The 26,796-nt window shown below is 39.1% G+C and overlaps 1 protein-coding gene across 6 annotated transcripts in view; it reads left to right on the top strand.

The window, feature by feature from the left end:
- The first annotated feature begins 1,210 nt into the window (after positions 1-1,210).
- The window catches only part of LOC105690467 (43 kDa receptor-associated protein of the synapse homolog), a 48,963-nt gene continuing 23,377 nt past the window's right edge, over positions 1,211-26,796 (top strand). The window contains exons 1-2 of one of the 6 annotated variants that reach the window (XM_048649173.1): positions 1,211-1,796; positions 3,355-4,045. In XM_048649173.1, coding sequence (XP_048505130.1) covers positions 4,008-4,045 — 38 coding nt within the window. In that variant the 5' untranslated portion in view covers positions 1,211-1,796; positions 3,355-4,007. The other 5 variants (XM_020854979.2, XM_020854977.2, XM_048649174.1 and 2 more) reach the window with 5 other exon arrangements.

Genomic DNA, 26,796 nt, shown 5'->3' with positions numbered 1-26,796 from the left:
CGCGATACCTTGAAAACTAAGGAGGACGCTCGCGGGGTCACGTGACGCATCAAAGGCCACAGGAGTCGGACGCGGAACGGAAAGGAGAATCGCGTGACGCGCATTCCCAAACTTTCTAATCCGCCTTGATTCACCCTCCACCCTCCACCCTCCGCCCTCCGTCCTATTTCCCTTCTTCTCTTTTTCTTGCCATTGTTATTCCGAACTAGGACTAGCAGGCTGATTTTTGTCTCACGTAACTGCGGGGGGAGGGAGACCCACGTTCTCTGATCCATTAAATATCAAATTAAGGATGAAAGATCGAAGTAGGCGAAGTAGGTCCGCGCCCTCGAAGCGAGAGTTCGATGCACCGGCCGCGGAAGACCAGGAGAAAATTTAAAGATCTGGAATCAGGTGAGATGCCAGACTTTGAGGGCGGTTGAAATATTTTCCGTCATCACCTGCGTCCCCGACTCTACGCCGGGATATCCGATCAGCATAATGCAACACATTTACACGGTTCCCGAACTTGTAGCTTTTTTCGTCCACTGGAACAAACGAAAATCGCTTATCCCTCTATCTGAATAGAGATAAAGAGAGAGAGAGAGAGAGAGAGAGAGAGACGCGGTAATATCTCCAAGCGGACGATAATCGATGCGAAGGTAATTCAAATTTGATAATTTCACCAAAATCCAACCCCGTTGTTGCCAGCTGCGCAGCGTTCTACCAATTATTTTTGCATCAGAACAATATACGTTATACGCGCAGAGGAGCGGAGCCAAAATATGCGTTGCCAAAAACTGAAAGAAAAAAAAAAAAAAACTGAAAAAAACTGGAAAAAATACGCACATTCAGAACCAGGCATATGAGCCGAGAGCACGCCCTACGACCTTGGCGGTGTAATTAACCCCCATGACCACCTCCGACCCTGACGAAATTCAAAGCCTACCCTAAACTTAATGCGACCTGCACAGGGTTGGTAACCCCCCCTGTAACATCGATAAAACGACGTACACCGATATGTTCGGCACGGAGTATTTCTCGATAGAAGTCAGAGGAGGGAGGGGTGGTCGGTGGTAGTTAACGAGATGTAAGTGAGAAATGAGACCGAATCTTTGAAGGGAAAAGGAAGGTAAGGTCCGGGAATTGGTTGGGAGGGGTGCGAGCGGCGCCGACGGAGGCGATGGAATAGCGCGGCGTGGCAGAAGGAAGGCCACGAGAGGGATGATAAGGAGGGTTGGAGGATGGGGGGTCGTGTGTTGCGGGCTGCTCCGGCTCGGGCGCGACAGTTCGGCACCAACTACGGCCGGCAGAGCTTCGCCGTTGCCCCGTACCTCGAAACTCGTACCCACCGCGATACGGAGCGAGAATTGTCACTAACCTACGTACGTACGCATAAATAAAACGACCAGCCATTCCCGCAAAACTTTATCGATCCGAAAAGAAATAAAACCTAAAAAATACCCTCACTCGATACATAAAACTCAACCCTTAATTACTGCCCTTTGTCGAGCGAGAAGTATGAATTGATAGTTATTTCCTAATAAAAAATAATTGAAGAGTAAATAACGGTATTTGTTGAAACTGGACGGAATAATGGACCCTAAATATTTTAATCGCGTATAGTGTCATCGGTAAAATTTTTATTACCAAGCGGAGCCAAACGTTTCTAGGAGTGCTTTGAAAACTAGCTCCGAGATTAATAACGTTGCGGCTTAAACTTGATCGCGTGCGGCATAGCTTGCTTCTTGATGTTCCAATTTTTACTTCATTTTCTTTATTCGACCCGGGAGGTTCAGTCGGCTGCTAAAAAATCAGTAGTGTAACTCAATTTTTCCTTTTGTTTTCCTTGTTCTAACGCCGATAGCGTTTGTCGAGAGAGAGAGAGAGAGAGAGAGAGAGAGAGAGAGAAAAGTTACATATTTCAGGGTGGAAAAAAAGGGGGCCGACTAAATACCTGATCTTAATCTCATTCGCGTAAAGAAATTACGAGCCATTAAATTTATCAAAGTTATAATCGTTACGACTCGTGCAACTGTACATAAAATATTAATATAATATTCCTGTTGGAGCGTGGCGCGGTTATCATTAGGAAAGTGATAACGATAATGATCGTAATTGACTGAGATTGACACAACCCACCAACGGATCTCGCACGTAAAGAACATACTCGTTGAAATTTCATTAGGCTCCGTTGTAAAACCCCTTCAATATGATATGATCGAATCCGTATTCGAAATCATGCGAAGATCTAAAAACGATTGAGGGGCGAATTCCGACCGCATGTGACGGACGTAAATGCCCAATGCATCGAGAGTCGTAACACAAGGAGTAGGTGACTCGTACATATATTGCTAGAAAGTGTCGTCGGAAGTTAACAGCAATAAATCGCGTGCAAGGTGAATTTTTCTTCCATATTCCAGTAATTGAGTAATGAAAGCGGTAAGGTATGAGCATAAAGATAAACAAATAGGAAAGAAAAGCAAGAGCAAACACGTCATGCAATCAGCCTGTACGAGTGCCGATTTCCTTTGAAATATCCCGCTTTTTTCATCCCCCCGCCGTTACCTTGTGACGGTAGCTTTTTTGCTCCTTCTCTATCCCTCTTGTGCTCCTTCTCTCTCTTTCTCTCGGATTTTATCTTTCTTCTTCTTTCCACGTCGACCTTCCACGTTCGTAACGAACGAACGAACGAACGATTTACCGGCCCGCCGAACAAGCTCCGAACAATTTTCGTTTCTATTCGAGAGAAAATTTTCCCAGACATCGGGCGGCTCTGGCTTCGTTACTCCTGGGAACTAAACGTAGCAAACAACTGCCGGTTACATGTGCATACGTGTACATGTTAGATACGTATCTATACGTCTAGTAGCTTGCCCTTTTCAATCGAAAACAACCGAGCATAACTTGACTCATTAAGCTCAACTCCAATAATTGCCACTATAGTTTTCCCGTGCGAAGTTCAAATCCGCGAGAAACTTTCATTTCCGATAAATATTCGTTTGATTTTTTTTTTCGATTTTTTCTCATCCATCTCTGCAGTTTCGCTGAATCTATAACTTTTCAAAATCAGAAAAAAGATCTGTAGAAGCATCCGCGAGAGACGAGGACACGGTATACCTATATAAACTAATAACAAAAGTGGGACGACACGCTTCACCGAGTTTAATTTTGATTGAAACCGCCGCGCCGTACCGAATTCTCGACGAATGTAAAGACAAAGGGAGCTCACTTTTGCTAATTCCCTTCTACGTTACACGTGGTTAGTGGCTGATCTTATCTTTTTCAATCGGCGTTCGAACATCACGTATACGGGCGTATTGGAAAGAACGAAGGAATACATCGAATAAAGGAGAGTATTTTTTGTTCAAACAGCACGATATAAAAAAATAAAAACATAACAGGAGAAGGGAGGGTTGCAAGAAGCGAACCGAATCAACGAATCTGTCATCAGAAAGTCGATTAAACGATCAGTGATAATTGGATTACCCTCGAGCAACGACTCGGAAGAATTTCGCGCCCCAATCATCTGGTACACGGTCCTTCTTTTCACCGTTGTCGAATCGAGTAGAAGGAAAAAGGAGGATATAAGAGGGAGCGGAGGAAAAAAGGACACTTCAATCGCGCGAGAAAAAAAGGAACGCACCGATCGATTGAAATGCCCAAAGTTTGTCTATTCGCGAAAAAAAAACTTACAATAAATTTATAATATTGTATAAAACTTGTGTGTCGCGTGTGGTAGAGATTTTCGTTTGACCAGGGGAGACAGAAAAAACAAAAAAAAAAAAACAAAGAAAAAAAAAAAAAAACAAGAAAAAAAAGGAAAAATCGCGCGAAATTTTGCCAACAAATTAATAACATAAGGAGTGTCGAAAAAGTGGGATTGCGAAGAGGGGGTTATGTATTGCCTGAGTGCGGCCTGCAGGTGCGGTGCTGGGGATAATGGTGGTGGAGAAAGATGAGATTGGCAGTGGGGGTCGTCAGAGAGGGAGGAAGCGGAGAGGGACGCGGGCGAAAGGGCTACAGCCATGTCATGGGAGTCCATCGCGTCCAGGGAGTACCTCAGGTGAGAAAATATTCCCGTCCTATATCCGTAACCGAATGAAAATGAGGAAAGCAGAGCAAAAAAAAAAAAAAAATTGGAACGAACAAACGAATCTCCTCCTTTCGCGAGGGGAGTGATTCTTCAAAAATGACAAAATTCGTCCTCTGAACAGCCATACGTGAGAGGGGTAGCGAATTTTTTTTTTTCTCTCCTTCAGTTCTTCGCATCACGGCTTTCGCATCGCAAGCAATAATGAAAATTTGCACTTTGAAAGTTTTTGTCATTTTTGTATGATTTGAGGAAAAATTCCACGTCCGCGTTGCGGTAATAAGGGTGATTCGCCGTGAGATACTCGTCATCGTACGAAATGACTTGTAGCGCAACATTCATCGATCTGTGTAGAGATTCCGAATTCCTGCGCAAGGGAAAATAATAGAGCTGAAGAGAAGCTGAAAGTTCTATTTTCCGAGAAGCTTTACGTAATATCCTTTGCGTGTGTCACGCGAAGTTCACCTTACTCGGTCCATTATGGTTTCCAATTTCTGATTTTTCGCCGTTCCCTCGATCGTACTTTATTACGTCACGAGGGTCGAGGGGCGGCAGACTGTAATTATTCCCATCCAACTGCAGGACCATAACTGTCTACCTTTACTTTCGCGCGGTCTTAGCCAGTTTATTGTGGCGTCCCGATCCGACGCCCGAAACGTTTCTTTGTGTGCTCCCGCAGACGGCGGTAACGCGGCTCCATTTAATCGAGATTTACTGCACGCGAAATCCTCCTCTCTAAACTAAATTATTCGACTACCCCCCCAGGTATGTACGTACACGTACACGGCTACCTACACGTATACCCATTAGTTTACCATTTCACACCCCATAAGCGTCCGGTCGAATCAGTAATCGATAGTTCAACGATTTCCAATCTCACGGCTCACGTCCCGTTGGACAATTTTGCATTTTTTCCGATTCCACGGTAGCTGGATTCGAAACCGAAAATTGGTGCAACACACGAGAAAAACGCGGTCGCCATGTTCCCCATATTCATGAAACTTCGCTCATTTCTGTCCACATGTCGTGTACTTTACAAGTACATGTATGCACCCATGTATTCCGTACATGTACAGAAATGTTCGCTATGCTCTATCCGCATTTCCAGTTTCCAGTTTCCCACTTCCGTTCCCCCCCCCCCCCCCCCCCCCCTCGTGTATCTTGACTATACATGTACGTTCAGATGGATTTATGTTATATATATATATATATATATATGTGTGTGTGTGTGTGTGTGTGTGTGTGTGTGTGTATAAGGACTACATTCGTACACGTATGTACGTATCACACACATTCCGAGGTCCACAGTCCTCGTACGGGTATGCATGTACGAATGTATGTAGGTATAATATTGTACGTGGATATTCGAGAACAGAACCTGAACGCCGACTTTGGAAGGGTGAACGGCAACCACCCCTCGCCGTTCCCTCCGTTACTCCCGAAACGCAATAGGTTTGATTTATCCCCACAGCCTCCCGTGCTCTCCTTTCGTACCCCCATGTACACGACGTGGACATGTAATTCAGATACACATACCTGCCAGAGTTAATACAACCCTCCGGAGGATATGGAATACATCAACGACGAGTTTTTTTTACCAGTTATCAATTTTTAATTTTCGTTTTGTTCGGCGAACGATTAGGTATAACAATTTAATTATTTATTCTGTCCGCTCTTGACTCGAAATCCTCAAGGACCTAACCCACGAGAAATGAGATGAAGGAGTATCTTCTGGATAAGCGAATCGACGATCCTCTCTTTCGTACGCACGTGGATATTGTGACTCCTCACGTCGGGCGTCGGCTCGGTCAGGATAAGTGTGGGAATTTCTTCAAAGTTTCCCAAAAATGATTCAAGTAACTTGGGCTTTAGCTCGACGTCGATTATATTTCGCGATTATACATATATGTATACGTGTTTGTCGGTGTTTGGCAGCGGTTGCTGACTTACTGCCTCATATCGTATCTATCCTCTACCTATCTTGACATTAACGTGTTTTCATACATCTGATCCATTATACAGGTCGCCTATAATATGTGAGGGTGAATTTCTTTCTCAGAAGAATCGACAGATCACTAGATCATCTCGGAATAGTTGACAGCGGGTCTTGCATAACCGTCTGAAGTATAACACCGATAATTCAGCGTGACGGAAGTATAAATTAATATATGTATGTATAGGCCAGTCAATAGAGCGAAAAAAAGATGCGATTTTGCACTTGAATTGTACAGAAAACGACTTGCACCATCGTTTAAAGTATAGCGCGTTGATGGAAACCTATATGTATGTGTTGGGTTGAAGCGAAATCGCACAAGAAATTTCTTTAAACAACGAAAAATCGTAAAAAAATTGACAAGTTTTTGGTTTGTCGCGAATATCTCGAAAAGTAACGAAGGGATCGCTTTGCTGCCAACAGGGCTCTTGTAGGGAATTTAAAACCCAATGAAATGGTTTTTCAAACGACTCGATCGGTGCATTTTCAACCGAGAAAATCCGGAAAACCCGCGAAAGTGAACCTTTTTTCAAAAGTTCATTACTCCGTCGAATTTCAAGCTGCAACAACGATCTTGCGGATTACGATAGACAGCAGTACGCAGTGTGTGGTGATGCGTAAGATGGTCTCCGTCCGACGCATAGTCTTTGCACAATTGCGTTGTAAACAATAAGAGGGCTCATTTTGTCAAATGCATGACATGTGAGAAAAATGGCCCGACTGAAATTCTGTTGATGGTTCCGAAGAGTAGAGATCGAAATCTTTGATTGGTCTGTATCAGATTTTCACGTGGGAGGTGCGAAATGTTTCAAAAATGGCCCCTAAAGTGGCTCCGAACGCTCGAAAATGCGCCCGAGACCGAGTTGGGTAGTTGTGGTGGGGGATCAAGCCAGCGGAGGAGAAGTATGCCGTCGCGGCTGCGGTTGCTCCTGACCAGGCGTACCCTTGAAAAATGCCGGTTTGAATTTATCTTTTATATGGACCCGTTTTATAAAAACTTAGATCTGAACTAGATCCGCACAAAACGCAGATATGTGCTCGACCTCAAGCGGTTTTTCTCTCAAAATTTCTATACAACCCATTAAAAGTTCGGTCAGTTACCAAACAGTGTCCTCAAGCATCACAGCTGTTACTCCTGCACAGTGTCAAGTGATTTCCTGCATGTTTTGGTGATATTTCTGACTGCGCAATATCGAAAATATAATCGTGAAATAAAAACAATTGGATCCGTTAAAATTAAAGGTAAGATTTTTCTTAACATTAGTAAAATAATTCGTAAAATACTGTTAAAACATAGTAAGTGACCATGAATAACTTAATAATTAATTCAATGTATTGAGTAAAAAATGTTTTAATATTCACTTTGCATCCATTTTACTCACAGGAGATCAATTACTCGCGTAAACATTTTGAAAAACCTTGATCATGGAAATCGGCAGTGAAGACTTTCAGGTCTTACAATTAGAAGTATCTGGATAAGACAGTGAAATGTAAATTAAATAACTCAAATGTTATTAGCCGTTATAAATGGTGGATTGGAACAAAATACAGTAATTTTAAATTCCTTGCTTGAAATAGTAAATTTGATAAACAGTTAATTCCTTGTTCCTCACATTTGAATTATCAAAAAATGACCGATATACGGTGCAGTCTTCTGGGAAGGTCATAGCGTGAGTTGTTGACTGGTGTGGGTTGTGGTATCTGCAATATTGATCTTGGGAAAAAAAAAAAGAATTCCGAGTGTTTATCAATGATGTAATTTGCGAATGAACCCAAGCAAAATCGAAAAATCAAAAAAACGCGAAATAAAACACTTTATGAGAATTGTTTGAATTTTAAACCAAATTTTTCAATTGTTTTTGCTTCAAAAAACAAAAAACAAAAAACATTTTCTCCCCAAAAGTTTAAAAATAAGTAGGGTTATATAGAAAGTAATATCATTGAGAACATGAATGCGAAATTTCAGCCCGACTGATCAATCATTTTTTGACTTTTCGCCCACACACACCAATTTAAAAAATGTAGTTTCGAGAAAAACGCGTTCAAAGTTTGGACAAGTTATAGCGTATTGTTAAATATTTCAAAATAAATTTTTCTAAATTTGGTGACATATTCTTAACATTTTCTACTAACATGTAAAACAAATGAATATCCTCCCTTAAGAGGAAAAATTCGGTTTGTCACTTTGTAACATGAATTATTGGAAGTGATATCTGGTTTTACCTCGGAATTTGTAAATAATGAATAAGATATTCATGCAATTTGATAATTCTATTCGTTATTCCGAACCGACGATAATGCTGCGGGCAATCTAAGTAGAGAAGGTGCAGCTTATCAAGATGACGAGACTGAAGATATTCATCTCATATGAGAAAAAATGATGGAACCCTCCGAATCACGAGTTGTGAAAGAACGAGGTATCGAAAATTTGGTTCTTTCAAGGAAACGAAGAAATGACGATAAACATTTGAAGTTTCACAGTTTACGAGAAGTTACTCCTCAAACAGCCTGCCAAATGGCGTACACCAGAGAAACCAACATAAAATGAACTATTAAAGAGAGAAAAGCTCAACACAGCGCTTCTATGAGATATCGAAAACCCAAGGTGTAGAATTTGATTTTTTGACGCGTTGTTTTTTTTTTTTGTGGCGAAAAGATTAACGAAGACTGACCAAACTTCCGTCGTATGACCAAACAGTCAACGGTAGATAATAATCTCGAACAGCTTGAAACTTATCCGAGGACGAAGAATAATCAACTTTTATATGGGCGTATTTGTAATTTAGAAAAGTGTAACGATCGATATCATACGGAAAATAAATTATTGCCCCATGTGAATCGCATGAGTAAATTTTACGATTTAATTACTAAGAAATCAATTACTGAGGATATCTCGATTACACTATCGCTTGTTATGAATTTCTTACTTGATAATTCTAAAGAGAGTCACTTATCTTTGAAGACGATTTCAGATAATCATAAAAGCATTTGTCCGTCAGAGAATTTTCCTAGAATTAATGCGATTGTGGAGCATTTGAAACGACACTTTGAGGATGAGTTGATTACTCATTCAATTCAAAATGATTGGCTGCTTTGTTTTAAACATTAATTAGGTAAAAATTCTCAACGCGAATGAGATATCAAGCAAGAAAAATGAAGAATCGTTGATTCAGCTTGCAAGATATCAGGACAATCAAACAATGCAATATGGACGTTTACAAATCTCCTGCAAATTTTTCGAATAATTTTGGTGATGATATTCCTAATAAAAGTTTGAAATTATTTCTCGATATTTCAATTAAAACTCATGAACATGAACCCAAAAGTAGAACTTGGGCTCAATGGGATCATAGATATATTGAACTAGATCGGACAAGATCATGGCGGATTCTAGTGTATGGGTTTAAATGTAGGCGGCGCGCTCGGCGAAAAAACCCAAATTGAGGATTTAGCTTCAGGCCACTGTTTTACTCACAGAATTACCTAAAACCCCATGATTTGCTTAACAGGTCGATATGATAATTTTATGAAACTGTTCGACTTGACCGACAGATATGTGACCAAGCGACATGAGCCATGTTATACACGGTATCCATAAATTTTTAACGTGATATATTAGATACAGTTATACATGGCTGTTTTACCCGTGATAAATTATTGCAGTAATGTCTCAACAAGCAGAACACAAAATCCAAAAATGCACGAATGCACGGCATAGTGGATTGTACCCTCCATGTAAACAGGATATATTTTTCAAAGTGTTACAAGGTGTTTTCTCAAAAACTGAGGATTATTTTGGAAAATTTTTGAAACAATAATTGCAGAATCATAGAAGGAAAATTCAATAATACCATAGATATTGAAATTTAGCTGGATTGTATGGGGGTTTTGAGGGTCACTTGGTTTTCCGAGCGGAAATCCATATTTTGTATTGCAGATTCGTAATCTACAAGAAAAGCTAAGCAGCATTCGTACAAAACATTTTTTTCATAATCATCATTTTGCAATTATAGTATACAAAATTAATTTTACACGCAAAAACTAAAACTTCTGAAGAAAAATCGCAGAAGACAAAGAGAAGATATTAGAAAGTTTAGAATTCTATAAATTTCTGAACGAGGAATTTTGGCACTTGAAATGACCGAGAGGGTCATTTTAAAGGCCATGGAAAGTCAAAATCAATTTTTTCAAAAAGTACGGAAAATTTGGTAAAAAAAAAAGGTGTATCGAGATTTTTTTTCATTGTTCCGAAATATGACATCCTTGGCTATCTTTGAACTGCTGAAATTAGAATCAATAATTTTCAAAAATCTAAAATTTTTACACAAATCTCAGATGAATATTCTCACAAGGTTCAGAGAAATTTTTTTTTGCCACATACGTACCCATATGTATTCTGTATTGCCTATGTATACAGCTTACGATGCATTGTACACCGAGGATGATTGTAAGATCTAATATCTGATCATAGTGTATCAATCTTAGAACACTGAAACAAAACCTGTGATTTGGCAATGTTGCACCGAGTATATATAATATATACTTATATATATATATATAATTCCTACTTTTGATTCTACAATATACTCGAGATAACTTTATGCGCAGCGTTGCCGGATCACCATTGACCACGAAAATAACGTGTTGGAATTAAAAAGAGAATGATATTTCAAATTATCGTATCGCATCCACAAAAACGGTGAAGTGCTTTTTTTTTTTTTTCTTTAAATTTGTTTAAAGAACTTTTTTTTTTACTCTCATAAATTTGTTCAAAAAATTATCTCAGAAAAATTATTTTTACATTTCACATCAGATTCTACCTGGTAAGAAATAATTTCATTCTGTATAGAGCTTTTGTGGAATCTATTTTGTTTCAATTGGTGATACGACTCTGTAACGAAGCGTTCCTCTTTATCAAGTTTTTATTAACCCGCTTTCTTGTCTGTTCAGTAAAAATTTTGCAATCGATTTTAAACCAACTTCCCAATGAGCTAGATATTTGAAACTTCAAACACTCCTCATAACTGGATGACAATACAATATGAACTTCTTTTCGTAAAAAAAGAAATAAAAAAAAAAACGGATCGATAATCAATGAGATTTATAATAATGAAATTTAACAAAATATAGTTATTGACACGATTAAAAGCAAATAGCTTGTTCTTCGAATAAATTTTGTTCCAATATACCACGTTTGGTTTTTTGCGGATATCTCGGAAACTATTGCAGATATCCCAAATTTGAAAGAAGGTTCATGAAGAGCAGAAAACATACTAAAAAAAAGTCCAACCTTCCTGAACTGTACCGCGAATATTCATAACTTTAATTGAGCTATGAGAAAATGACCGATGACGCCTGATTCGGCTCCCGCGCGCGATGATTGTTTCAGAGGCATATGCGAAAAAAATGTATCCAACAGTCTATATATGAATATTAAGGAATGAAAAAATTCAAGTACGTACTGGACACTCTAGTAAACAATAATCAGTTGGAAAAAAAATTTATTCATCATTTTTCAATGTAATATGCTTTTGTAAATTGAAAACTCTTTCTCAATAGGCAAATAACAAAAAAACTCGGATAATTAACAAACCGAAAGTTTCAAATTCCTCCCACTTCGTTGAAGCTATGGAGAAAAATTAAAAATATAAAAAAAGGAGTGACATGTTTTTTTTTAAGAAAACATTTTCTTGTTTAAATCATAATTTCAATTGTTATTTGACATTCTAAAGGAAAAAAATTTCTCAATTATTTTCAAATTGTTTTTCGCATTACAATTTGTTATAAACAAATGAATTTTCGAGCGAGATTTTTTTTTATTACTAAATATGATACAATAACAACTGTGTGTGGGTTTTTGAACAAAAAAAATTCTAGTTTTTTTTTAATTTAAAAAATTTATGGATCTTGAATTTTTTCGTTCTCTTCGAGTTTCTTACCTTTGTTACCAAAATTACTACTATCGTATTATTACTTGCCGTATCAACAGTTAATGAGTAATTCTGGTTCTAATTTTTTTCCAACTGATTATTGTTTATTAAAGTGTCCAGCAAGTACCTAAATTTTTTTATCCCTCAATATTCATATATAAACTGTTGAATAAATTTTTTTTTTGCTCATGTCTCCCAAACGAGCATCGCGCGTGGGAGCCGAATCAGGCGTCATCGGTCATTTTTTCATAGCTCAATTAAAATCATAAATATTCGTGGTGCAGTTCAGGGAGGTTGGACTTTTTTTTAGTGTGTTTTCTTCCCCTTTTGAATTTTTTTCAGATCAAATTTCAGATAGCCGCAATAGTTTTCGAGATATCCGCAAAAAACCGAACCCTACTTTTTTTCCATTAAATTGTTTATTACTTTTGTAATTTTTTCAACCGCGTTGTCATGCGATTTCTGAAGTTTCTCGAGCTCATTCTGGATCCAAAAATCACCTTTACATTGAATTCGGCGAAGGCTAACTCAAATTTGACCAAAAGGCACTTGTTGACTAGACTATAGGACTAGAAGGACGAAAAAAGAGCGAGGTGCAAAAGTGATAATTTGCTGGGAAGCGAGTGTCGTCGCTTTGATGCGCGGCGAGCTAAAGCCTGGTTGCTGGTGCGAGTGAGGTTAGTTTGGACAGAAATCGTTTAGACAGAATCCGTTTCTACGGAGAAAGTTTGCCCAGGGTTCGTTTGGACATAAGAAATTTCGACTTAGGTTCGTTTGGATACAAATGCAAACGACCCTAAGTCGGTCGGTAGAAAATAAACTAACTAAAGAAAATGAATCGAAGAAAATGACAACACGTTAATGATAGAATTAAGTTCCAGTGAAAATTAATTGAACAATCTAATTTCTTTGAAAAACTTGTTACAAGTTTTCTTCTCACTTAGAAATCATTATTTCCCAATTGATTTTCAATTAATTCTCCTTTCCTCGGCATCTTTGGATTTTGATTTTGGTTTTTTTTTTCTAAATTTTTTCTGTACTCGAAAATCTTTCCATCGTGACATATTAACAAGTTCACAAAAAGCTGAACAACGAACAAACTCCTACTCGCAAGCCCCAATAAGAATAACAGTTATATTCAGTTTTTTTTTTTTTTTCGACCGATAGTTTGTGTTAGCGAACATGAAATACTACTTTTTTCCATAGCCGTAATATTGCGAACTATACTGAAATTTTTTTCAACCGAACAAGAATAATTCTCCTTACAGAAAATATTGTATTTCAGATTTTTGTATTCAAATGTGAACAAATTATCATAATATCCATTTGCACTGAAATCATCCTAGTGATGAGAGAAGCTCATCTGCTGCACCGTAATACCGATAGTCCGGACGAGCGTGTTATATTTGTCGCGCGTCACCGTCTATAAGGATGAATTTGAAGATTGGATCTACAGATCGTTCGTGCGGTTGACCGATAATCTCTCAGAGGTCGATGAAGGGTCTGTTTTACCATGAAACGCAGAGGGCGCTCTGGGCTGGCACTCTTATTTTGCGACTTAATACCCTATGACTCTCACTTTTCGCAACTTGTCCGATCTAGTTCAATATATCTATGATGGGATGATAAAATAATAACGATAGCCCATATTATCATGTAATGCGTAAAACCGCGTACACACTTGAGCATATTTGCGCTCACGAACGGTTTGCGCGCATACGAATGCTCGTATGGAGGTGACGTGGTTTTTGTGCGTGCGGATACCTCTTAGCACGCACGAACACGATCCGTCGCTGGTCGGTCCATCGAAGGGTTTCCGTGCGAAGCGGTGCACAGTTTGGACGACATCTCGTTATCACATGGCGCGGGGGAGACACCAGGAACAACTCGAGCGCGATTCCGCGCGCACAAACGCAAACCTTGATCCTTGAGCAAAAGTGTTCACACGCACGAACGTGCGTACGACGTACGCGCAAATATATGCTCAAGTGTGCACGCGGCTCGAGGCCACGATCCTTTTCGTCTTCACTTTTGCTCGCTCTGTCTTCTACGACACCATACGACACAGAAAAAGTTTCCTGCAAAAGGTTTCAACGACCGTTTGTACAGGTCTTTGCGTTTCGTACGCAGAAACAGTTCGCTTTGAAACGATTGTTCATGATCCTGAACACGTAGGTGTACGTTCGTCGCCCGACTGTTAAGTTCAATTCATTTTCGATAATGCCGACCATAACGCAGCTACAATCGACGGTGAAAAGTACTTTTCACAGTATGGGAGGTGTAATGTGTGTGACACCATCTTCTTCGCAGTACAGTCTGATAACAATATCGTTCGTTTGGAAGGAACTTTACCTTCGGTTAATAGTGGAAAATTCGGCTATCTACCTTCAGTTGATTTCGACCGGACAAAACCATTTACACTAAAATAATTTATAGTTAATGACTTGGACACTCTTAATGCTATTTCATCGACAATCCACATCAAACCTATAGAGATTATCTGGTATTATGGTAAATATACTACGCCAATGCGCTACACCATGGTTTGGCATGGATTTACGAATCATCTCAACGCTTCAGATACTGATTGTTCTAATTCGAAAATAATCACATTGCAATTCGTTGATGCATCCCCAAGTGACTACATTACCATCGTCACTACCGTGTTAACAGAAGCAAGACGTAGGTAGAACTGATGCAGTTGGTCTAAAGAATTGCTTCGTGACATTTGACCTTCCTCTGTCAGAGAGCCAAGGAAATTAGCCAAGGAAAGTTCCATGGATCCCGACAACGATCCTCATAATTTGAATTCTGTAATTGTTCGCTTAGGCTGTTTTCATTTGCTTATGTCGTTTCTGGGATCCGTAGGCATGATTATGGAAGGAAGTGGACTGAAAGAAGCATTTTCTCAAATATATGCCGTATTATTTGCTGAGATGGCTCTTACAGGGTACGCTCTCTCCAGAGCTATGAGAGGACAACTTTTAGCACAAACTTCGGTTGCAAATTTAATTTTGCAAAAAATTGAATTCAACGACGAAGAAAAATTGTATTTCAAAAGTTGTGTAACAAAATTGGAAGATGACGAGAGAATTGAGGAGAGTCCAATGCTAGAAGATATCGATTCTAAACTAAATTTGTCGACGAATTTTTAATAAGCCCAATAGCGACGCAAAGAAAATATAAATAGCCGCCCATCATAACGAATTCGAATAAGGTGGTAAACAACCTCACCGGTCAAGACAACATCCAAACCAGCAGAGCAACGAAAAGGGATTTGAAATATTCGCTCTCTTAAGTGACCATATCACCGTGCTAGAAAGACGTATTTGATTCACTTCTGTAATATGTAATAATCTAATATTCTTGACTTTGAAATAATGACAGTATGCAACGGAGTGATAACAGTGAAAATATACGCATAAAATAACATTGGGTGATAACATAATTAATACAGTTTGGTAATAAGTCATAATATAAATTAATTTACACGTGTTCACAAGCAGCAGACATTTTATTATACCAATATCGGTTGTTTGGATCTATTTATTGTGAAAGTAGAACTCGAGGTCACTGGCTATTTTATAAAACCGCCTAATATGTTGACATCTCCTTGGAATCCGGACACAAACTCATCGGGCGGTATGTAAGGAAAATAGAGCGATCTCTCACCCTGCGCGCCGACTATCTCTTTTCATGTTCGTCGAAGAATCGACACGTGATCCGAGGGCTTTTTCCTCTGAGGTGACCCTCACTAAAAGTCTCTCGGAACGAAGGGTTAGGGGCAGTCGACTTTTACAGTATGTATGGCTGTATGCATGTATTTATTAGTATGCCTGTCATTTTAACCATTATATTTTTCATACTGATTACATGACCTATTTATTGACACATAATGTCGTGATGATCAACGATACATTATATGTGTAGTACTATTTTAATTTGTTAAATTAATCTCACATCGCCTATTTATTTACTTTATAAATTATATTTTATTGAAAATTCAATAAAATGAGAGATAATGGTCCTACCGGTCACTTATGGGCGTAATATTCCGAATTGGTTCGTTTAATGCAAAGATTTATAGTCGCAGAACGTTCTGGTAATTTCAAAGAACATCTTAATACCATAGAACTGATGATAACAATTTTTTATGCTCCTGGTAATCATAACTATGCGAACCGTGCCCAATTGTGTTTGCGAAAAATGTTAAAGTTAGAGGATAGTATGGGTATCTTTGCAAAGCCATGGGTATGATAAATTTTGCACTCAAGGATTTTTTACAATTAGGCGATCTAACAGATTTTGGAGTGGAGTATGGTCAGATATGACGACAGTGCAAGTGCTTATGAGAGCCGTGAAATGCAGCGGGGGATTAACATATGGTCGAGGGATTACTGAAAGTAGTTAGTAAATGGGTATTGTCAACAATTGCTATGATGGATGTGTGTAACCAAATGGAAAATGTTTGCAATATAACATTTGCTACGACCACAGATATATTGAACCTACGACTGACAATGAGCAGCACATAGATAACAGGACCAGTCGCATTAGTCGTGACTCAGCTGATTTATCTAAATTGAACGACTTTTTTGAAATTCATGTGCCGTTTCCTGTAACTGATGTTATCATGGGGATTCTCTCAGGTGCTGTTGGTGATTCGAGTATTAATTGTCCTAAGGCTTTTGAGGTTGGAAAAAATTTGACGAAAGCGAATATAGGAGAAAATTTTGCGTCTTTGAAGTTTTTGCGCAAAAATAAAGTTCTAAATTTAAAATCGATTGACTTCAAAATAAAAAATATATAAAATGAAGGAGTAAGTTGTTGATATTTCAACGAATTTCACCGAATGTTGCTGATCAAAATGATATGAAAGATTAGATGAAATATGAACTCTCTCCAGCACCATTAGCAATGGGTTCAACGAATGCGCAAAACCGCAAAATCTGAATTACATTGTCATACATTTCACTCCTGCTGAAAGTACTCCGCAATTTTCTAACGATTTGTTTCATGGTGTAAACAGTGGCTATTTTCTTGACAAAGTTATTTGGAACACGAACGAGAATGTAGGAGCAATAGTTAAAAAATATGTCAATTATGCTTCGCGCGATTACAAACGCAATAGTTACGTCATATCTGATAGTTATCCGGATGATGAGACGTTGACAACAAAATCTGTTTAACGATCTCGTCGTAAACTAGTTTCTTTTGGCACTAAAATTCACTTAGATGGTAACATCTAAATTACAGTTCCTCAAAAACAATCTTCAAGAAACGAAAAAAAATGATATTCGCTCAATGAGCATGCTCTCAAAAGCTCTAAATCATTCAGGATTTCGAACTAAAACAGCATTTTAGGATGCTGATTTACTTAATATAAATTCAGCAATCGAACATGCAAAAATTGAAAATCAGTCAACTGTTTCAATTGTGGATCAAGACATAGACTTATTAGTACTTTTAAATCATGTAACGATACATTTTAGACAGAGAGAGAGAAAGAAGAAGAAAAAAGAGAGAGAGAAAAGAAAAATGAAACTAACAAGGAGACGGCATAGGTTGGATGTCGCGCACATACTCTCTCTCTCATTTTACGAATATCGACGTTTTTTTTTATAATTTTATATATTATATTTTGTTGACTTGTTATCGTCATGTCTAATTTATTTTCAATGTCTACGTGCCGTTAACAATTAATTTTATTTATACACCTAATTATTTATTTATATGTCTGTAATGTTTGTGATATGTTTGACTTGGACTAAAATTTTATTTGTCTATATATATATATATTTTAAAAAATTTGATTCGAACAAAGGCATATATTTTGAGACGAAAATCTAAAAGTAAAATAAGGGTCACTTTTAAATCTCACGGATATATTAATTTTTTTGACGATGAATTGATTCTAAATTATACCTGATTTAATTCCATGTGAATGTTCTGTGTTCGTCCGATTTCATGTATTAGAAATTAAGTTATTTATTTAAAATAGAAAAAAAATCATTACATTTGAAAAACAAATCATTACAATCAGCATGTACATACTTATAATAATATATTAGTGTCAATGAATGCGCTCATATGCGGTCAAAATATTGATGAAGACGATGCAGTGTTGGACATTGTAGAGACCCAAGTTAGCAAAAAACGTGAAACGATATGAATTTGTATTTTTTTGTATGTGTGCGTACTCGATCTGATGGAAAATCTTTAAAATATCTAGACTTTATTAAACCTATTATTTCAATAAAAGAGACGTTCTTATCACGAATATTATACTCACCTTACAATGCTGTCAGTGTACTATTTTATAATATAATAGTTAATTGCAATAAGATTATTAATAAACCGAAGTAATTGAAAAAGTACGCAAAATTATAGTAAAAGAGTACGTAATATGCGAAATGGCGCCTGGTCAGGAGCAACCGCAGCCGCGAGGGCATTATACTTCTCCTCCGCTGGCTTGATCCCCCACCACAACTACCCAACTCGGTCTCGGACGCATTTTCGAGCGTTCGGAGCCACTTTAGGGGCCATTTTTGAGACATTTCGCACCTCCCACGTGAAGATCTGATACAGACCAATCAAAGATTTCGATCTCTACTCTTCGGAACCATCAACAGAATTTCAGTCGGGCCATTTTTCTCACATGTCATGCATTTGACAAAATGAGCCCTCTTATTGTTTACAACGCAATTGTGCAAAGACTATGCGTCGGACGGAGACCATCTTACGCATCACCACACACTGCGTACTGCTGTCTATCATAATCCGCAAGATTGTTGTTGCAGCTTGAAATTCGACGGAGTAATGAACGTTTGAAAAAAGGTTCACTTTCGCGGGTTTTCCGGATTTTCTCGGTTGAAAATGCACCGATCGAGTCGTTTGAAAAACCATTTCATTGGGTTTTAAATTCTCTACAAGAGCCCTGTTGGCAGCAAAGCGATCCCTTCGTTACTTTTCGAGATATTTGCGACAAACCAAAAACTTGTCAATTGTTTTATGATTTTTCGTTGTATAAACAAATTTCTAGTGCGATTTCGCTTCAACCAACTCATGCATATAGGTTTTCATCAACGCGCTATACTTTAAACGATGGTGCAAGTCGTTTTCTGTACAATTCAAGTGCATGCAAAAAGCTCTATGGATCGGCCTAATAGGGGGTCTTACATTTTAGTATGTGAACACTCTTCCTTATCAGAGCATCCTAAAAGGAAGAATGTGCGGGGTACTTTTGTACGACGTCGGTTTTTCGTCACTTTCAAATCAATTCACTCAGCCAAGTTGGCTGGCGTCCCGCGAGGGTGAGTTCGATTTTGGAAGCGTTTCGCTTAGTTCGAAATTTTTTGCTTAGGTCGTAGTGAAGATTAGGATCGTGGTATAGGGAGATAAAGTCTGAAGTTAGTCTCGAGGCGTCAGACCAGATTTTGGAGGATGCAGTAAGCCCAGCTGGTTTTACCGCAATGCGACCAACTGCGGATTGTTCACGCCAAATTAACTGGTTCAAGGCAACAACTTCCTTACTAACATCAGAGGGCTCTGAGGGATGAATATTAAAGGGAAATCCCATAGTCTAATCGGAAAATAAGGTAACGCCGCGACTCTCGAACGTATTTTTTCCTTGGGTTCTTCCATTTTTTTTCTCGGTTCTTTGTAACGATAATTTGCCAGTATGCAGGGAGAAAGCGGCAAAGAAAATGCAACGAGAAGAATAGAAATCGAATGAAACCGAATGAGAAAAGGGGCTTCCCGGAGCGAGTGGTGCGAAAATTGTACGTGACGTGGGTATAATTTAGCGTAATTAATCCCGGGGACTTGATCCGCGTTTCGAGGGGATGGAAATTCCTAAATTTTCTTTTGTTCTCCCAATGAAATAATCCCCTTTTGTTATGAACAATATTATAAGGGGGCATTAATATTTACTAAACTTAATTGAAAGAGCGTTGCCATGCGGATATGCAAGGCAGATCTCACTTATAAATTACAAACATATTTTTCATTATATAATTAATATACGACAAATTCAAATCGAGAGATGGAAATTATTTTCTTTCAAATTAATCAAAAATCTTCCCCTCTTGAAATCCTCTGATAGAAATACAAATTATGTATGAGGATCTTCTCGGAGAGTTCTAATTTTTTATAAAATAACAGAAGAAAACTGGGCGCGTCCTCGATTAAACCAAACTACCAACTAAAAGAAAAAGTAACAAAGAAACAGAAAATGATGAATAAACATAAAAAAAGAGAGATTACCGCGCGAAAATAGGGATCGGTAAGGGTAATTAGATTTCGAAGGTTCGTTAAATTAGTTGAGTCACGTACACCGGCGGAAAACGCCCTCGTAGTTCTCAGTCAATCCGGAAACTTTTCCAGCAGGTATGCAATTTTTATCTTCTTTATTTTTCTCACACTCGAATAAACGCTCTTCCAACTGGACGTTACGGTTTCGTGTGCAACCAAACTATCTTTTTTATCGTTCCCACAAAGTTTTATCGGAGGAAAAATAGAATTTTGTCACTCTTACCTTTGTTGGTTATAGAAATCTTTTCCGTGAACCAGGTATTGGTGACGCGTTCGTTCCAGTCTTCGTCGGTACATCTGTGCATGATGCAAAATCACATGTACTTATGGCACAATGATTGATTTGGATTCTTTTTTTCTCAAGGGAATTTAATTTGACGGTTGTTCTTGAGAGACGAATTTTCGGTGCGCCGATTGATTTATAAAAGTTAATGCAATTGGCGATGTTTTTTTTGCACCCGAGGTACTTCGGTGGCGTAATATAAAGAAACGGCGGGTAGAGGATATCCTCTCAATGTGGTTCATCCTTTATTATACCTATACGATATAAGTATAGTAGGCATAAATAGAGCTTTCCTGAGCTCTCGGTATTACGCCTGAATAAAGCAAAGAGAAAGACATTATGCGTACACCTATACTCATACGTACGGGTATATTATACCTACGCACGTACATGATGTATGTGTATTTTCACGTGTTCACATATGTACGCATACGTAGAGTGTTTTTTCATGCGGCCAGCAAAACGGACAATAGTTGACTGTCCAGATATTGTGCCTTCGGGGGAACGATACAAGTGAAGCTTTGTCTGATTGAAAAACTGGCGAACCAACTGATTGTGAGTTGAGCTAATTTTAAGGGACGCGAACTACATATTTCTTCCCACTCCATTGTTTGTATTTCATTCTTCGTTCCGACTGTCTTTCTTTCCTTGCTTTGGAGTGCGTTGAAAAATGGTAACTGAGATGCAACGGATTTTCTTCCTTCTTTTTTGTGTTCCTTGTAACTACTCATTTTCATCGAGTATCGAGCATCACGGCGCAATGTAGAGCATCGATAAGCTGGTTCAGATGTTTTCCTTTTTTTCTCTTTCTCCGTTTTGAAGCTCATTTTTCCTTTTTGTTTTTTTTTTCTCGTTTCCTAGATGTTATTATATACGCATCCCGGTATACCCGTTTGAAAATCTGCAGCTCTGTTCGGATCTTTTTATTGATTATTCAAAGAGGCAATCATGGTATATATACGTATATGCATATAGTTTTTAGATGAAGAAAACTACACCCTTCTGGGGAACAGAGCATCCCATCGCATTATTCGGTGGGAGGATAGTATATTAAAAGCGCAAAACGTATGCAAAAATGAAGGAGAAAAATAAGCAAATGAAAAAAAATAATCTCATCTACCGCTTCAGTGCCGCGAATAACTGCAGGAAAGGATTCAACGAGTGGAAAGGGTGTTGAGAAAAAAAGAATAATGAAAAAAATTGTATAATCAGGTCCTCGCGCGATGAAATGTGCGGGTCTCTTCCTCACCGGGCTTCGGAGACGTATATTTATAAGCAAATACATACCTTGGCGAAAAGTAAATGAAAGAAAAAATGAATAAATAAAAACGCATAGAATATATTATCAGCTGCTACTAGATAAATACGTACACTTATTATTCATATATGTGCCTGTAGTTATATAATGTGTATTATACGCAGAGAATAAGGTGACATTCGCCCCGTATATTAAGTTAGATATATATGTATAGGTATATAGTATATATGTGGTGAGTATACTTATTTATTCCAACGTGTTCCGACTGAGATTTCAGGTAAATATACTGTACATACTATGCACGGCCGTGTATATGTGTATAAATACGCTTTGCAGAATCTCGCGTGTCCGGAATTCTTTAAGGATTTTCACGCAGCAGCATCGAGCAGGGGCTGAGAATTCAAAATTCTTTTCACCCTCCAACCACTACACTACGTAAATGAACAAGCGAGTAACGATCTCAAAATGAAAAGGAGAAGAAAAAGAAAATTCTTTCTCTCTCCACCGTGTAATATATGAGTTTGTCAATTCAAAAATCTTGTCAAAAGGCGACGCGTACATTTTCAATTGAAAGCTTCATTTTCATCGTCTCGTCTGTGTACGTATATTTGGGAGGATCGTTTTTGTTTTCATCTCGTCAGGATGATTAGCTACGCAAGCTGGGTTTGTTTTGTTGCGATACCATTCTGATGTGAAAAAGATGAGTTAGCATGACGCGTACATAGCAGTCGGATACAGAAGTATTAAAACGCCGTATACCTACGTCGTTATGGCTCCGTAACTCTCGCATAACACCGTTTATTTGCAAAGTTTGTGAACTCCTATCAGAGCCGCGTACAATTTGAACTCGCAGAATTACAACGTCTTATCGGTATAATATAGCTACAGCGCCTGTAAGAAAACGAACTTTCAATGCCCCGAGGGGTCAATCAAATCGATCTCTCATCAACCCCCTCCCTGCATATCCGACGCTGGTGTCCTTGATTCTTATTTGATTCTTTCTATTTTTTCTTTAAATTTAATAAAACTGGGATGGGATATTATAAATTCGAAAACTTGGCAACTGTTTTATTTCCCTCGGTTCGAATATGTCGCGCGCAACGCATAACCTGATGTGGTGCGAGAGGCGGTATGATATTTAAAAAGTTTTGGGCTAGGGGGCTGGCGAATTCGGTTCTGCCTCTATAAAATTAGGCATAAGTTCTGCACGAGTTGATGCGCGGTTTTCAGCTTCCCCAAGGGAGCAAGTCACGCGGCCCAAGTTCGGAGGGCGGATCGATGTTCTCCCTTGGCGATTATTATTTCTTTTTCTCTCCCCACTCTCGTCAACGGGCTAATTTTTTTTCCACCATTTTGCCCTATATTTCATATTTATTCATTTGATTTTTTGACCAAGGATTGTTTTCGCCACACTGCAGTCTACGATAAGTCATCACGTGTATCTGAAGACCTGACCCTAAAATCGTAAAGAAGGAAAGTATATTCCAGGGCCGAATCACCTGACTTTGGCTCGTAAAATGCTACCGGAATTAGCGCTATTATACAGGAAAGGGACCCTCGGAGCAAAGTGATGCCTGTAACGAAATAAGGAAAAGGAAGAAAAAAATAAAGAGTCCTCGAAAAGAAGGAAAATAATAGGGAGAAGCGAGAAAAGGGAAAGGGCGATGAGTGCTCCTTTCATCCATTTTCCGAACATCGCTGATGTGAAAAGATCCGCGGAAAATTGGAAGTTATCTAAAAAAAAAAAAAAAACGAAATAAAATGAAAATCGTCGAGTGATTGATTATCGTCATAATATGTTGAAATTATCGACCTGATTGCAACGCGTGCCGTCGAAATAAATGTCAGAAGTCAACGGACCGCGTGCAGACGTTTTCAAGGAGATTATTTATTTTCATGCCTTATTGCAGGGAAATCCTTCTTATATTTGCCGCAGCACATATAGTTGGACTCTTCTATTTTTCAAACGAATGTTATCTAACTCCGGGCACGTCCGACCCTTTTGCGCCCCATCGAAAATGTATAGCCCGCGTTTCGTTTGATCCGCGCATATCAAGGGAAGACCGCACAAAAAGAACGAAAAAAGGAAAAAAAGACAAACAGAAGGAGTGATATGAAAAATAAGTGGGAAAAAAAATTTATATGTGCCCTTAAAAGGCTCCCATCTTCAGACAACCTTGAGAATTGTAACACAGAATTGTAACCTTGCTAGATGAATCTGAATGAAGTAGCAGAGGAAAAAAATGGCTCTCTTGTCAGTTGAGAATACGTATCATGGCTGTACGTTTTTTTTTTTTTTTTCTCTTTACACGTGCATGGGTGAAGGATAGCAAAATTTTGTACGGAGAGAACGTATAAGCATCGGTTTGCGGTGTTTTCTGTTTTTCCCCATATTCCGCTTCTTCTGTGGTATAAAATAGAAGAAGGGTGGTGAAGTTAGCGTCAGGTTTTGGCTCGTAAGAAAAGTTGCGAGGCAAAAGGTCCGCGTCTATTTTCTCTCCTCAATTTTCTCGCCGCCCTCTTTACCTCTCGGCAGAGCAGCAAAATGTTTTCTCCTCGTTTATATAATATAATACCTGTACATATGTATAGTATACGTAAATTATATATAGGTATGTTCGAGCACCGAGCAAACTGCTGCCGGTGCTGCTTTTGCTGCAGATATGGGAAAGGCGAGTAAACTGGAGAAATGCGGGCACTAGAAATTTTCGAGAAAGTCAAAGTAAATTCAACAACGCAGGGGTTGTTGAGTGTCTCTGCATGTTTTCAACTCACCTTCGAATACATTACGTCGGTGTAGGTATACCTATAGTATGTTTGTTGAGTGGATTTCAAGGTGGGCGTTGTACTCGCACGAAAATCCAAGCGCTGGAATTCGGCAGTACGAATACAGTTTCGCAAGTACACACCGAACTTATACCTACAGATCACGTTCTTGTGTAAGTGATGATACTACTCTCGAAATAAGTAAGCGCTAAAATACTTGTATGCAAAACGAAAAAAGGAGAAAATCATTTTCACCCTGCTCAAATTTCCATCGGTTAATACCTAGTCTGTTTCGTCGAATTTCGATCGTGTGCGATCGATTATAGTATGCAGAGTAAATCGAAACAAACGAATTTGGCGGGTGATCAATCAGATTTTGGTACCAGAATTAACGCAGCACATCGTCCGCACGCGCGGAATATGTGCACGAGATGTTACGTAAGGCGGCTACGCGGCTGCCAATAAAACGGCGAATAAATTCCACGAGGTCACGGAGTTCGTCGCAGCAAACTCTGGGTCACTGGGCCAGCCCTGAATCGAGATAAAAAATAAAAGAGAGAGAAATTGGAAGAGCGTGCGGTTGCAACGGGGAGACATAAAAAGAGAACGCGAAGTGAAAAAACAGGGGAAGGGATCTCCCGTAATAAATGGTATCGCGGCAGTGCGGAGGACACATGGAATTGGGAGATCGCGGGACTGGCTCTACACCCCCATCATTCCCGTTTCATGACCCCCATAGGATTCCCGAAGGACGTATACATATAGGTATGTACGCTGGTTGCTGACTCGCTGGTTCATTCGTTGGGCGAGGCTGTGCACGAGACATTTACTTTTTAGACGCATAGATGTGCGTTTCTCTAGTTTTGTACTTTATAACCAAAAAAACTGTAAGAAGTTCACGGCTTGACGAGCATCATGTCCTCTCATCTCATTCGCTCGCCCTGTCAATGTCTGGAGCAAGACTCCGGCAAAAGGCTACGAAGTTAACTGGTTTTTTGTCGATCAATTTTTTTTCCCCCCCAATTTTTTTCAAGGATCAAAAATTTTCTGATTATAACAAAACCACTTTCGGTTTTGTGCACAATACATGCAAGCGATGTACGCGCAGTACACGGGTTCCGTTAGCACATTGTGTACACTTGGCTTAATCCTAACAATAAGTGGTGTAGCCAGACACTACGCGATGACATTTAGGTTGGCACAAAATATCCCTAGGGGGAATTTACGTACGATCGATGCGGGTCGAACCGCTACCGATCCCCACCTCTGCCGTGGCGCTGCTGTAAATTCCCCCTAAGGATATTTTGTGCCAACCTAAATGTCATCGGTTAGTATCTCACTACACCACTTAGGATTAAGCCAAGTGTACGTACAATGTACGTACATACATCCGTATAGGTATATGTGTATGAAAATGCCGGCCAAACGATCGAAGGACGTGTAATTCAGTGTTTCGTGCGAATTGGGGTTCTAGAGACTGGCTGCATTTGACATCCGTCCAGTCTTTATCGGTTTTTCTTCCACTTCTAATTTTTCTAATTATCTTTTTTTTTTTCTCCCTGTCTACCAACACACCACGATAAATCCAGACTACGGCGTGGTTCTCAGTAGGAACCTCACGTCGTCGACGATCAAGTTGATGTCGTATATTTCGCAGACGCCTAAAAACTTCTGTCTGGCTTCAAGCGCCGAGAGATCCACCAAGCCCCCCACTCCTACTTGTAGCATAAACAACCCCCGCAAGATCCTGTGTCAAGGTCACAAGTTTTTCGGGAGAATCAAACCCTCGCCTTCGACTGATTGTATAGAACAGCTCGAGGAACGCGAATCGTCGATAAGTCGAAATTGCGATTTTGCCCGAGGTAGTTGTAACATACAGTTGGTTCGGTCGTGTTGGGTCTGCTTATGATCGGGGTCTTCGAGGACTCCAAACGCGCCTGACGTTCGTTCAGCTTTTGTTGAAGTTTCTCTTATTTTTTAGTCGATTGCTCTATGCAATGGGGTGGATGCGACGGATTAAGACGGGGGTTTGACTATGTTCGGGTGCACCCTTCTCGCAGACGTGTATCTATGCGAAATGAGGAGAAATCGAGGGAGAAATAAGAAACGAGAAGGTGAAAAGAGAAAAGGGCTTTTATGTGCCGGATTGCCGGTGTAACTTTACACGTATATGTATACGGA

This window comes from Athalia rosae, chromosome 1, assembly GCF_917208135.1.
Source record: "Athalia rosae chromosome 1, iyAthRosa1.1, whole genome shotgun sequence".
NCBI lineage: Eukaryota > Metazoa > Arthropoda > Insecta > Hymenoptera > Athaliidae > Athalia > Athalia rosae.
Note: the sequence above shows the minus strand (reverse complement) of the source record. Positions and strands in the feature narration are given on the sequence as shown.